The 14,709-nt window shown below is 46.0% G+C and overlaps 1 protein-coding gene across 5 annotated transcripts in view; it reads left to right on the top strand.

Annotated features, from left to right (window-relative positions):
- Positions 1-14,709, top strand: part of grik4 (glutamate receptor, ionotropic, kainate 4) — a 281,752-nt gene that overhangs the window by 150,382 nt on the left and 116,661 nt on the right. For all 5 annotated transcript variants that reach the window (XM_053872391.1, XM_053872394.1, XM_053872395.1 and 2 more), the window contains one exon: positions 4,658-4,755. In XM_053872391.1, the coding sequence (XP_053728366.1) occupies positions 4,658-4,755 (98 nt within the window). The remainder of the gene's footprint in view (positions 1-4,657; positions 4,756-14,709) is intronic.

The following is a 14,709-nucleotide window of genomic DNA, read 5'->3' on the forward strand; positions in this document are numbered from 1 at the left end:
GAAAAGTACATTGAGAGTGCAGACCTCCACCATTTTCACCGAATATTATTGTCCCACTTTAATGTTATCTATCTTATTACGTTCATTATCAAGCGTTGGACATCATGATTCCGCAAATTCAAAAGTGTTCAATGGCACAGCAGGTGACAGTAGCGTTGCTGGAGGCCTGACAAGCCGTGATGTCCTGATGATAGCCTCATTTTCTGCACCCACTAGATGGCGCTCTGAGCTCAGAAATCTTTAGATTTCAGTGAAACCACAATCTATCATTTTTAAACCAACGACGCCGCTGAGCTCTAAAAATATCTAATTTTTCATGAAACCTCATCTGCCTTTCACTACAGGCCGGCGTGCACTTTGGAACAACCATTTCAATGAAACCTCACCTGGTTTTTAAACCAACAGCGCCACCTACTGAGTTCTAAAAATAAGGCCACTGTTTCATGAAGCCTTATGGCCAACCAGTCAGAGACTCAGAGCCCATTGTTTTACTGTGTTGCGGAACAGAGCCACATGCTACAAACAGCCTGACATGGCTGTGAGGCTTCTCCTGAGCAGCTGGTCACGTGACTTAGTATAGGGGTTAAAGCACATCCCTGGGTGTCACCAGGTTCACGCCCGGCGCACGTCTCTTGTGCATGTGTTTTTCAAATCCCTCCATTTTACCCTGATCCTCCTGGAAATATCAAGCGGCATAGATAGAAATGTGTATTTGACTCCTCTATGTTTGGACTTGGCTCCTGCCACCAATAACGTGGCCCCGGTCTGTGTGTGTGTGAGCCACGCTGCCGACTGGAGCGTCTCCTCTTCACTCCACTGAATTCAACGGACCTCACCTCAACAGTGAATCACAGGTGAAACACGTGCCAGACCTTTAGTTGAGGGAAGGACAGAGTCAAACGTGGGACTGAGTCCTGTCAGTGGTGTTGATGGTGGATCTGATGGCGCTCCAAATCTGAGGACCCACACTCACTGAACGTGCAAGGTTTATTGTTTATGTTTCAACAATAAACGCCAGACAAAGTCTTTGAACAATATTTTGGCATTTATCCGGAATAGCTATTACTTTTTCCTCTTATTTCCTGTATAAACCATCATCTCAACAGCCACTTGAGCAAAACTGCAGCCAGTTCAGCGGCTCAGTTGCTGAAGAGCCGCGTGAAACTGGAGAAAGAGCTGCATGTCGCTCAGGGAGCTGCGGGTCGGCCAGGCCTGCTTCAGTCTTTCTTCAGCTGCTTCCCCGCCCCGTTCGCGGTGGTCATCGTCCGTCCTTCCTTCTTGCTGCCACCAATCCCGTCCAGCGTTTCCCTCTCATTACTATCCACTAATCATGTCGATGTTCCCAATAGCTTCTATCGATCCGGCAAATCAATGTCAAGTGAGGAAAATGGACTGGGGTCCCAGTGACTGCCTGACCGCAGCGTGAATCACGGCTCCTTCCTGGGGACCCGCCTGCTGATCATTTGGTGAAGCCACGCAGGCACCTACTGTAAATGTGTGTGTGTTGTTTGTGTAATACCAGCGTAAGTACACGTCTCTCAGACTTCACGGGTGACTTAAAGGATTACTTATTAATCATTTGACTGGCTGCGTCTGGATACGCCGCGCTGCCAGCCGAGCCTTCGCCTCTGCTTCTTTCACACATTCTGCTGCTCCAAGCCTCACAATTGCTCCAGTCACATACAACCATCCAATTTACTATCACCCCCCACACACACACACAGGCGCAGGGATACTGTATGCCTCCCAGGAATATCACACCCCCAGCCTCCTTATTTTGCTCTTAAATTGACTGCAAATGTTTAATTATAAGGTAGGGATTAAAAAAAATCACGGCTCTTGTCATTCCAATTACCAGCGTGCGGCATGTCGCTTCACGAGGGGGAAAAAAATGACATGGTGAGCGTTGTTATCGGTCGCTGGGAGAAAGGCTGGATTCATCCTGGGTTCTCTCTAAAGTACGCGCCAACAGGCGATGTCATCTTAACAGCCTCATCAGAGACTGCGTCCTGCTGCGACGGGAGGAGGATTAGGTCCTCAACGCTGGTTTGGAACCCGCCGTGGTTTTTTCCCTCTTGGCGGGGGGAGAACCGGTCGCACCATTGAAGAATTTCACAGCTAAAATCTCATTTCGGTTAGTGATGCTCCGTGGTGCAACAGTGAATCAATCCTTGGCTCAAAACTGTGTGTGCTATGTGACGTGACGGTGATGCCGCCTGACTTGCCACGTGGCAAATATGACGCGCCATTCCTGGATTTGGTGTGAGTCACCCTGAGCTGTGGTCTGTGGTGCGACAGACCCTCCCGCTGAAGAGCTGCTCCACTACTGAGGCGATCGGTGAGAATGCTCCTGTGAGGTTTCCCTGTGTTGATTCCAGCCAACAATATTGACCCCATTATGCCTTTGGGTTTCCTCATCGACCCACCTTTCTCACTGTTCCTTCACTGGACTGGGATCGTGATGGGTCAATGAGGCTTCGTGACACAGTGTCCTGATTTTCAGAGGCCACCAGGTGGCACTGTCTGCTGTAGAATATTTGGATTGAACAACTGATTCAATAGAAGCTCACATCATCCAAACCAGGAGTTCAAAACCTTTTTGATCTCGGGGCCCACCTTTTCCAGGCCAGACGGGTCCACACAAGGAACAGAACGGATTCATCACTGTGGTTACTGATTTATGATTCCATTTGTGTTCAGTAACCATACATGTACAACCTAGTGAAATGACACGAAACCATGATATTTGTCATGGAAAAGTCCAACCAGCAGCAGAAACAGGTGCAACTCATGTTCAGCAAATTTACTAAAGGAAAAAAACAGGAGAAAAAAAAACATTTGATGCAAACTGTTGAGAAAATTGGAAAAACTGTACCTCATGAACAAAATTCTAAATAAAATAAATGTCATCAAATAATGTTTAAATATCATAAAATGTTTTCTTTTTCATAAATAACCACTAAAGAAGATACGTAAAGTGTAAATGAAAGTATCGCCGTAAAATGTTCCAATAAATTTTAGTTTTTACTGTTGGGTGCGCCATCACTTTCATCATTTTTTCTTCCCAATATTTGGCAACTATCACAGATTTGCAGCTGTCAAGTCAGTTCAGTGACTCACTACTGCCACCATATGTGGCACAAGAATTAAAAGGCAGAGGCCCTGAGGTGTGAAACACAAAACTGCAGTACTGTCTGTCTGTGATACCTCATGTACCCATCAGCAGACTGGGGTACTAGTGGGTCTCTAGTCACCAAGCCCAACAAGGAGAGCCTTCATTCATTTATTGTGTGTGTGTGTGTGTGTGTGTGTGTGTGTGTGTGTGTGTGTGTGTGTGTTTCCATTAGCACCATGGAGCAGAGTGCATTGATCGAGTATTTTGTTGTGGTATTCAGATACTGCAGGAGACTCGTCCTGTCACACCAGCATGCTGCAAGTGTTTCAGATGATTTTCTTTCTATAACACTGAAGAAGCTCTCATACACAGTGACTGTTGCAACCTTGTTTCTATTTCTGTTTTGGGTTTCATGAATGAAGTTTATGAAGACAGTTTTTCTGTTTGTAACATGCTAAATATGAAGACACTTTTAATTCATCATCGTGTTTTTGTCCAGAGCCGATGTGTGAACAATAAAAGTATGGGTCTGACAGTATAAATAGAGTGTTGCATCCTGAAGTCGACATGTTTTCCTGATCTGAAATAAAGCTGTGGAGCATTTTCAGACTCCAAATCAGAACATTTCACTCAGAGTCCTGTTAATGGAGCTAGCTAGGATGCTACAGGCTTATTTACATGCCTCCGTCATCCCCTGTCTCCCCGAGCGCCACTTGAGTTGCCACTTTTATACGTTGTGTCAATCATGCTAATGTCTTCACTTTCCACACACAGCTTCACTTTTATGGCCCTCTTTATGGGATTTTTATCTCGATTCTCAAAATTAATTTGGACGTGTTATATTTTACTGCAGTCACATCAGAGGTGCTGCGGCTCTGTGCTAAAGGCTGCGACCTGTTCCAGTGACTATATTAAATCACATGTTCATGTTACGGCTGCAGTGTGCGTTTGGCTGTTTGAGAGGAAGATCTGCTGGCATTAGCCTTTATCGCTCCATCTGAACAAAGAAGAAGGTTTCAACAGGATAAACCATTTCAAATGAAGTCAATTCTGACCTTGTATAGATCTATAGCGTGGTGCGTTTGGTTCAGTGGAGTTTTCTAACGCATCTGACCCAGTGGTGGTCACTCCGGACCTCAGAGGGCCGGGGGTGGGTGAAGGTTTTTGCTCCAACCAAGCAAGCACAGTTGAACCCATGAGGTGTCGGTAATGATGAGCTGATGAGGCTTCATGAAACAGTGTCCCAATATCAAGAGACCACCAGATGGCGATCTCTGGTCAGAAATCGTTGGATTTGACCAACTGTTGCAATGAAACTTCACCACATTTTTAAACCAACAGCGCCACCTACTGAGCTCTAAAAATAAGGACACTGTTTCATGAAGCCTCGTCTGCCCATCACCAAGTGACCCATCCTCTCAGGCACCTTTCTCACCTATCTAAAATATGTTTTTTTGAATCCTACCACAATCCTCATTCCTTTTCTTCCGTCCCATGCGAAGCCTCAATGGTGAGTGTTGCCTCTCTTGTCTGTTTTTGCAGTGTGCCAGATCATGTCTAAAGGTGTGGTGGCGGTCCTGGGACCCTCCGCCAGTCCGGCCTCCAACTCCATCATCAGCAACATCTGTGGAGAGAAAGAGGTGAGCTCAGGAACGTTGCAGGCCATCTTCCTTCCAACTGCCTTTCCAAGGACAAAAACAACGCTTGGTCTCATCAAAACAGCTGTATAACCTGCAGTCGCTGCCATGAAAAACTGCGGAAAGTGGTGTTTCTCCATCACATAAGGGTGTGTCAGGGGGGAAACACGTTCAGTATTTGAGTACGAGGCTGAAGTCAGGTGTTTAGCCCCTTTTTTTCTGATGTTGTACTTATGGAGTAGATCTTGGTTCATGGTCCGTAGCGCTTGTTCGAGCACTACATTTTATCGGAATATTCCAGTGATGAACTGTATCATCGGCAGTAAAGCTGAACAACGTAATCAAATTCATGGATTATTTAGGCTGTGAAGCAGAAGCTGGCGCATGTCTGCAGGCATTTATCTTGGGCTAAATGATAATGATCAGGGATTAGACGGTCAAGTGGTGAGATGATGTTATGAGCGATGACTCTTATTTTCAATATGGCATTGAAAATGTGTGTATGATGAGGGAAGCGGCGTCGCGGGAGCCTCCGCCTCTGCACCAAAACGTGTTCAACCTGAGGATCTGATTCAAGCTTGGAAGAGACAATTCGCTGCGTTACACAGCTGTTTCCCAAAATATACGAGTTTTGGCGACAGATAAATCTGACCACCCTGCGCCGAAGAAGACATGTTGAAGTTCTTGTTTTAATTAGTTCATCTCTCTGCTGCTGCCACCAGCTGCTTGGCAAGTGTGAAGTGTGACGAAGGAGGCCTCGCTGAGCGTCTGGTTTTTAGTGCTTGTTAATGTTTTTCTTCTTTTTTTTAAGCCACTCTCAATCACTCTGACTGCGTTCATTCCTGACTCAAGCGCCATCTTTACCTACCTGCCTCACTCTGCCGACAGCTGTCAAACCTCAGCTGTGGTCACCTGACATGTATCAAGCTCATCCAGCACCGTTTGTTTTGACCCGACTTTGAAGCTGATACTCCAAAGGGCATGAAGTTCAGCCAGTACAGAGCGGAGCGCCGGCCTCACTATCAGTGGGCCGCGACACGTACGGTCACCTCCTGTTCACACACCTGTGCCGTCTTTCTGTGCCGAGGTTTTCATGCAAAAGTGCCCCTTGCTTTTGTTGTCTGGGAACACCAGAGGTAAAGGCTGTGCTCTAATGGACAGACAGAGAAACGCCGGCTCAGTTATTTACATGTGAACATTATCCCAGCCTTTGTTCTCAGTAAAATTGAATTAGAAGGTTGGAAGAAGCTTCCACACAGACAGAGAATCAGACTAAAAGCAGGATCCATTTATGTTGGATCAGCAAGTGAATTGAGATTATAGACTCACGACTGAATGAGCATCATTTTCAGTTGACTATTTATTTACTTTGTTCGAATTTCCATGGTGTATAAATCTGGATTGTTGACTTTTTAATGTGTTAATTTTCTCCTGATTCAACGATTATTTTTTTGTTTTTCTCATCTATTGTACCCTTATAATAGTATTTTCAACACTGTTAACTATAACAACACCCTCTACCCCAGTGTTATTTGGTTAAAGTATTTGGTATTATTTAGTGATGGGCCAGTGAGGCTTCATGAAACTGTGTCCTTTATTTAGAGCTCAGTAGGTGGCGCTGTTGGCCTAAAAATGAGGTGACAGTTCATTGAAATGGTTGTTCAAATTCAATGATATTTTGAGCAGAGAGCGCCATCTACTGGGCTCTTGATATTGGGACACTGTTTCATGAAGCCTCATCTGCCCATCACTAGTATTATTTTTTTTGTCTTATAAAATTCTAATACAGTGGGTTTTTGTTTTTGGAGACGGGGACCTTGTGTACTAACTCACACTCTGAGTTTTCTTGCATTGTTATTTTTTATTTTTTTAAAATCTTAAGTGGTGGTAAAGTTCCAGTCTACATTTCATTGAAATATTCATTTGAATTATTTCTCAGTTATTGTGAGTTATGTAATAGTCCCTTGACATGATTTTAAAATGCCATGAAAGATGACGGACTCTGAGGTGGCTGGTTTTATGATGTTAGGAACGTTGCATGGATGGATCGCCCGTGACATGTTTTCCTTTCAAACATCAGAACTTCCAGTTCAAAGGCAGGAGCACTCACGTCTGGTTTTCCCGACCCGTGGTGAAGAGACATGGAGTTATGCCTTTCTTCTTCTTTTCTTGCTCTCACTCATCCACCGATCGTAATGTAAGAACCAAAAGTGAACTAAAAGTGCTGTTTGAAAGCCAGATGATGTGGTGGAAACAGAAATACAGACGTCCACACTGCTGTCTGTTTCCTTCCATTCTTTCTTTTGTCGACTAGAAGCCAGTTTTGTATCTGATGCTTTTGCCTTTCAAAGAAGGGAGATGACTAACACTCTGACTACATGTTGAAATGAGGGGGAAGCACAGACATGAGTTCAGTTTGTGGTCATCATCGCGTGCCTGTGTGTGTCGGACCCGAGTGACGGAAGAGGCCGGATGACAACGGGAATTTTAGCAAATAATACAGTTTGAAGTTCCTGTAAAATAGTGGTGTTGTCAAGCTGCATCATGGGAATCAACATATCCATGCGACTCCAAATACCACCTGGTTATTTGAGCCAGCTGAAGGACTGTCAAAACCTCAGCCATTTTTTCTGCACACTGTGTTTATTGCCACCTTTTCTGCGAGGCCTTCAATTCCATGTTCACAGCCTTAATCTTCTTTTGGCGATTTTCTCGCGAGTATCGATCCGAGCGACTGTTGAGTCAGTCTCCATCTTGTCTGCTCTGAGTGATACGTGTGATTTTCTGAACCTGAAGTCAATATGACAGCCGCGTCAAGTGCGTCATTTCAAATGACTCAATCTGAATATGATGTTTTCTTCCTGAAATCCTGACGGCAGCAGCGGCCCCTCTGCGAGCGCTGCCCTCACTAACAACGCCGTGTGACCGTACGCCTTTTTCCCAGAGGAGACTTTGGTGTTGTCTTCAGGAGCGCAGGCAGTGAAAACTGATGAGCACTGGGGGCCCATCTTCCAGTAATGGATGGGGATGACTGACAGGTGATGCGTGATAAAAGAATTGGCAGGAAGAGTGGAAGCGAAGCTTCTCAGTGGAGATACCTACTGTGATGTATAGTTTAAAGCAGAGTTACACAGTGGCAGAGTTGGACATGCGGAGGTTGTCGTGGGGAGTGACTGGAATGTTGCTCATGCAAAAGTGACTAGTTGGAGAGCAGACTGGCGTAGGAGGGAAGAAAAATCATATATGTATATGATATATATGTAGCTTTTTTTCCAGTGAGCATTATTAATGTCCGTTTCCCCACAGTATCTCTAATATTTCTTATTTTTCACCTCTTCAGTGTGATGTGATGTTGTGAGTTTGTGGTTCAGCAGCAGGTGAGCTGAGCTTATGCACCTGCCTAGAAGGCATCGATTCACAAACATGCTCCACAGAGTGGCCAAAACACGCTTGGTCAAGTGAGTTGGACGTTGGTTATTCTTCGGAGCTGAGGTCTCTGTGGCGCAGGCTCTCCATCACTGCTCCCACATGAGCGGCTCTGTTTTTATTCCAGATTATATTCTCTCCGTGCTCTCCTGATCCAGATGAAGCCTTGTCAAAAACTGAGGCTGAGTCAGACAGGCTGCTCTCCGAATGGAGCTGGAAAGGGCCGTGAGATCTCGCGGTGCATTGTGGGCTCAGAGTACATCTGAGATAGAAGCAGTGCTGTGAGAAAACGTCATGACAAAGATGGCCGCGCAGCGGCACAGAGAAAAAAAACACCTTGCATTGACGACCACATGATGGTGTTGTCGAAAATCATAATTTTGACCGGAATACCATCAAGCTCTCTGACTGTTTTTTGTCACTTGCATTACTTGATTTTGTTTTTCCGTATGGAAATAGAAATTGCAATGATCAATACTGTCAATGGGTGCCAGTACGCGCCTGATACCAACAATATCAGCACATTTCATGGGTGTTTTCAATAGTACGCCACACCTGTTTAAATGGGCCGGTAGGCTCCTGCTGTGCCTCCTTGCTGGTAGCAATCCCACCATCAATGAGAGCGGGATTGTTATGCTGCCATGAATTATAGGTCTCAAAGCACGTGGTTTTTCCTTAATAATGCGGCTGGGGAATATCATATTGTTGTAAAACACACATAGATATGGCATGAAGTCAGGCAGCTTTGCCTAACCCCAAGCATAGACTCATGAAAAGGGATGGTTATAGCATTTGGAACCAGCTAGGAGGCGCTGTGTCGGTCCGTATGAATGGCTGATGTGTGCTCTGAACACCAGCCATTCAATAGGATGAACCCATCCCTGTAGGTTGCACCCACCCAGTCGCAGTAGAAATCAAATCGGCGCCTACGTATCGGTACTAAAATTGAATTGAAAAAAGGGCATATGGTCCCAGCCCTGGTAGAACAACAGGTCTCTCTCTGTCATCTGCCTTGTCAAACTGTGCCTGTTTCACATTCAGATAAGCCAATTATCCGCAAAGTTGGTAGATGGACGCTTCCAGGCAACAACAAATGACACTTTCCAAAGCCTCATATTCCATCAATAGACACATGTATTGTAATTCAGTCAACAGTGAGAAGTGAATGGCCGTGAGCTGGAATCTGCCTGCGTCGGCGCCACCATCCCATCGCTCATCCTGGGATTCAGGCCGCAGATGCTGGCGCTGCGGTGGCTGCCTGCCTGGAACATTGGCAGCAATATTGTGGATGACAGACTCCACTAGGAGATCAGCGCATCATCTACGGCCCCGATCAATCACAGCGTGGGTCCCGCCGCCGCCGCCGCCGCACGGGCAACTTCCACGGGGGGAAGAGATGAGGATCCAGCCCGTTGGAGGTTCCTGCTAATGTTGACTAATAGCTGTAAGAGCGCCGCGCCGGAGCTGCTGGTGCCTGATGTTGTCAGTATGTTGCTGTTGTGCGCTGTGAAGCAAGTCTGTGGGGTTCTGGCTCTGTAGAAGGACAGATGGTTTTCAAGTCATGGCAAAGAAGGGACATTGAGTCAAGTCCTAGACAAGTAGAGGCCACGTACTGCAAGGCTGAAGTGCTCTTGGTATCTGAGGTATAACCTTGTTGCTGCTTTGTTTGTTCACTGACGTGAAATCTACATGTGGATTTATGATTCTGGCGCCATCTTTGACTCAGATGAACTGAGTCACGTTTCTCCAGGGATCCATTTGCCTGTTGTTTTTTTTTTTTTTCTTGCTCAAATTTCAGTAAATGTCACTGAAAGCCACCCATCGTTCCCAGCAATTACACATAACTTGCTTCTTTGCTCAGCTGCCTTCACAATGTGTCTCTTTAAATGCAGAAGCAGTCAGTATGTGAGCGTGGCGTCAGCCGTCGCCATGAGTGGTAATGTCAAGTGGTACAGTTACGCTTGACTCCAGGCTGTGGGCAGGGAGTCGGCTGAGTAGTTGCTGTTGCTGTTGGTTATCTTCCCCAGGTAAGGAAGGCCGTGTCCGAGCAGAGGCTTCGCCGATGGGCTGCATTGTTGGATGCTACAGCTGACACCGTGTTCTCATGCAGCAGTCAAACTGCGTCATGCGACCGAAAACAACAACAGTGTTGTTGAAAAGCATTGCTTCTGTAGATGCTTGACGCAGACGCTGCCCATGTGGGAATCCTGAAAAACATTCACGATAGGAGGCAGCTCGCCACCACGTGGACCAGCAGGAAAGGAATGAGCACAATGGAGTCCCATTATTATAGTGAGACAGTCACATGAGTGCAGAACGACAGTGCCCAGCCATCACAAAAGGGAAACAAACTGGCTGCACAAAACAACACATCTTTTATTTAGACGCTGCAATTCACCCCCAAACAGTCCATAACCCTCAAGACGGTCCAAGGGATGTTAGACATGGGATCACTGGATCCAGAGACCTTCAGTAAAGCTGGCAATGCATTTGAACGTCACCAATAATCAATCCACAACCATCGGTGTTCCGTTTACTTTCATTGTTTAGTCAGGACATCACCATTTACACTTCACTGAGCAGCCGAGAGTTGAGCTCTCCCTGCAGGAAAAGGAGGAAAAAGAAGGCATCGGAGATGACAGAGATGGGAACATTCAGCTCCTCTGAACCCAACTCACAGGCCTTGAGCAGTTCTTGGTACTTGCCAGTGGCCTGCCCTCCAGTGGCTCCATCTGGGGGACGCAAGTGGTCTTCCTTCTTCATGACTTCAGGAGAGACGGTGATCAGAATGAGAGACGATGGTGGATCGAGTGCTCTCCTCTGGGGGAAGCTACAGTGGTGTGGTTGGCCTGGTGAGATGGGTCATGTGTTTGTACAGCATGCTTTCTGCTGTTCCCTTTTAGACCCCTTATAACGCCGCTTGCACTCAAACCATTGAGCGGATTCTACATCACACTCATCATCCCGTGAATGGTTTGAGGCCCGCTGCTGTTTAGAACAAGAGTTTTTGGAAAACTCTGTCAGAGCCGTGTTGACTGTGGGGCCAAGGCTGGACCCAGTGTCGACAGTATTTCCATGCAAGTCTTGCCATGTGCTGTTGTGAAGGCCATTTTTCCCCAGTGTTGCCTCACGAGTCCGGACTGATTTAAATGGCAGTGTTCTTGCAGCGTGACGCTACACAGACTGCAGAATTGCTTTTCCTGACTTGATAAGTCGGCCAGCCAGCCAACCCTGCTAATCCTCCCTGGCTAGACACCATTTACACGCCAGCACAATTTTTTTTTCTTTTTTTTTTTTTTTTTTAAAAAGAACTTCTCCCTGCCAGACACCACAGTTGGTCGCCATCGTCGCTGTCACTGTTGCTGCTTAACTTGGCGTCAACTCTCCAAATTCACAGACTGCTATGCTCCGTAATCACAAGTCAGAAAGTGGAGAGTTTTGTCTAAACAATAAAGTGATAGCGGTTGCACTGTGTTTGCTTTCAGAGTCGGCCATGAACTTGCCGTGCGTTTTCTCAGAAGATATGTTTCTGTTTTGTTGCTCAATTTTTTCAGTTTTAATTTACAGACAACAAACGGCAGACCCCATCTGTCGCTCACTGTTAATGTCTGTGATACAATAATACACGACAATGTAATGTGATGAGGTGATTCTAGCTTGGGCACGACATCAAATGAAAGCACTGACCTAATCGGCCAATCACAAGCTCACGTTGTTCCGCAGACCCGATACGCACGAGGAAGAAAGCGCCATCAAATCCTTCATTTCAACTTCTTTCTCTGGCTCATTAATACATTTGGAAAAAGGATAAAATACCTCTCCGGACGTATCTGCTGGACGTGATGTCAGCGGACATATATGGTGCCCTGTGGTTCCAGGGCTGCTGAATGATGGACCCTGTAGGTCCCTGCAGGGAGAGCTGGCGCAGGCAGGTTCCATCAGTATTTCCTCATGCTGCCTCTGAATATTCAGAAGGGTATTTGCCTTGCTCAAATCATTTTCAGTATTAAGGTGGAAATCCCCTCTCCCTTCAAAAGTTTGCTCAGGAATGAATCATCTTATCCTCCTCTTTATTGATACGCCAGCTCCTGGTATGCTCATCCTCACCTTATCTCCTCTCCATTTTCCTCAGTTTCCCCAGCGCACCTCTCTATTCGGACAGCTCTGCGCACCTCTTCCCGTCGCTCTCTCTCCAGCTCTGGGAGATAATCGGGTCAGTCCTTGCTCAGAGAACTGATAGAAAGTGGAAAGAATTGCCTTTCAGAGGCTGCTCCTTCTGTCTGCTTCTCCTCATCTCCGTCCTCCATCAGCTTCACACTGAATCTCCATGTCCAACGCAGAGTGGCATTAGTTCTGCTGCGTCCGTCTTGTTCTGCTCAAGGCTTCAGCTCTGCACTCGACATTGTTCTTTCATGCCACAGTACATTAGTCCACCCGGTCATAACCACCAGTGTTTGGCGACCGGTGGCACGTTGGCGATCCCATCTAATGATGCCATCAACGTCCGGAGGCTGGATGGCAGCGAGAGCCTGAGCCTCACCTTGTTTGTTCAAGCTGGTGTGGAGGCAGCAAGGTCCTGCGGAATTTAAACGGACTGACTGTATTATTTTCTTTCCCCCAAATTAATATGCATTCCTGAGTCTTCCTGCAAAGGACGTGGAAAGGCTGTGAAAATGGAATGCAAATACATTTTCCATTACTGCATTCAACTTATAATCACATTTTCGCCCTCGGTGGATTCCCATCCACATTTCCCAGACTCGGGTTTTCATCAATTCATTAGACTCTGTGTGTTTCTTTCTTGCCTGGCCCTGACATTTACGCTAACACTTGAATATGAATGACATTACTTACGTTTTAGTGTCTGAAAACTCACATCAGTTGTTTCTTTTAAGCTCAATGGCTCTTTGAAAAAGCTTGGAATTGAGTCTTGGGAGTGAAGTGGAATTGTTTAATAGCAGGTGCCGAGCAGGAAAACTCTCAATGGTGGCGCTACATCCCTCACATTTATTTTCCTTTTATGACTTGTAAAGGCGCCACCGTTTGCTCCCATTTGGAATTTATAAACTTCTTGTTCCACTTAATGACGACTCTGCCTCCAGTGTGCCACTGGTCCCTTTAGTGCCATTTCCAAGTTCTCTGTAGGTTTAGCGCGTGTTAAAGAGGTACTTTCACTGACTTATACTCGCAAATCAGAGGACATTCTCGCAGAATTGGGAAATCAAAATGTGTTTATTCGCTTGTCTTTGCTGCTGCTTTGAACAGTGCAAGACATTACCAGGCCCACAAACAGGGAAGGTTTTGCTTGAGAGAGTTCACCTTGAACTCGGAGTTATTCGCTGATGACGTTGCTGCTGTATTTGACTCAAAGTCTCCTTCATACTGGATGAGGTGTTTTGAAGGAAAACGTGCTGAACGTGTGGAAGATGATCAGAAACACATCGTTAAATAATTTCTAAAAATTCCTGGCCGTGATTCCTGGCTTGGAAATATGAAATTGACTGCTGATTTTGTGAGAGTAAAGAAAACTTGTATTGGCTTGAGGTACTTTTCATTTGTGTATAATTACGCGGCAGCTATTCCCCCACATAAAGCAAACGAACTGGCACTGCTTCCCTCTGACTTTGATGTTGGCGCTGCATGTCTCAGATGCCACGCGTTTGCTAAGTAATTCCTCTCATTCATTATGTATATTGTACTTAAATCCTGATGATATTTCCTCATGAAGGTTTTGCCAGGAAAGGTAAGGAATGGAGGTGGTGGAAATGTTCAAGTCATCATTGACAACATTGAACTAACATCAGATAAGTAGGGGTTTGAACCTGTAACATGGTTGTTTGTTCACTCAAAAGCAGATGTTAGGAGGTAGATGAGGGTTCCCCAAATACTGTGGAGCACAGTAGTATTGTGTTATGCACGACAAAATCATATGACACAACAATGACACAACCCTAGATTTGGACTTCATTCTTTTGATCGACTCGCACAGACTCACTTCCTCTGCAGTACTCTGATGGCACCTGGTATGTGTACTCCACGTAGCACTTTTAGGGTCACTGCCTAGTCCTGCACAGCAAGATCACCGTGACTGAAACGCAGGCATGAGTCACCTCACGTACCGAGTATACGGAGTGCAAGGAGCGCCATCTCATGGCCAAGCCTTACCCCAACCTCCGTGTGTTTCAGCGTCAGCACGGGATTCTGCGTACAATCGGCATCTTTGGGGTGAACATGTGTTGCACTGACAGATGCCTTTCATTTGAATTTCAAAACCACTGTGGTCGCATAAAGCTTCATTCATTCATGGCCGTCATGACTGTCCTGAGTGCAGTGACGTGCAGCTACGTCGGCTATCTTACCGCACCCTGGAGCTCAATGATGGAATTCATTCCACGTAAAAAGCCTTAATCTTGTCAGTCGCCAGTTGTAGGTGAAAATGGGATGTAGCTTTCCTGCCATTAAGGCTTCCATGTTCGCAGTATCATCACCAGTCATGAGTGCAGTTACGTGACTTTACTGCCGCTAAGTCAT

The sequence above is a fragment of the Synchiropus splendidus genome, chromosome 8 (assembly GCF_027744825.2).
Source record: "Synchiropus splendidus isolate RoL2022-P1 chromosome 8, RoL_Sspl_1.0, whole genome shotgun sequence".
Taxonomy (NCBI): domain Eukaryota; kingdom Metazoa; phylum Chordata; class Actinopteri; order Syngnathiformes; family Callionymidae; genus Synchiropus; species Synchiropus splendidus.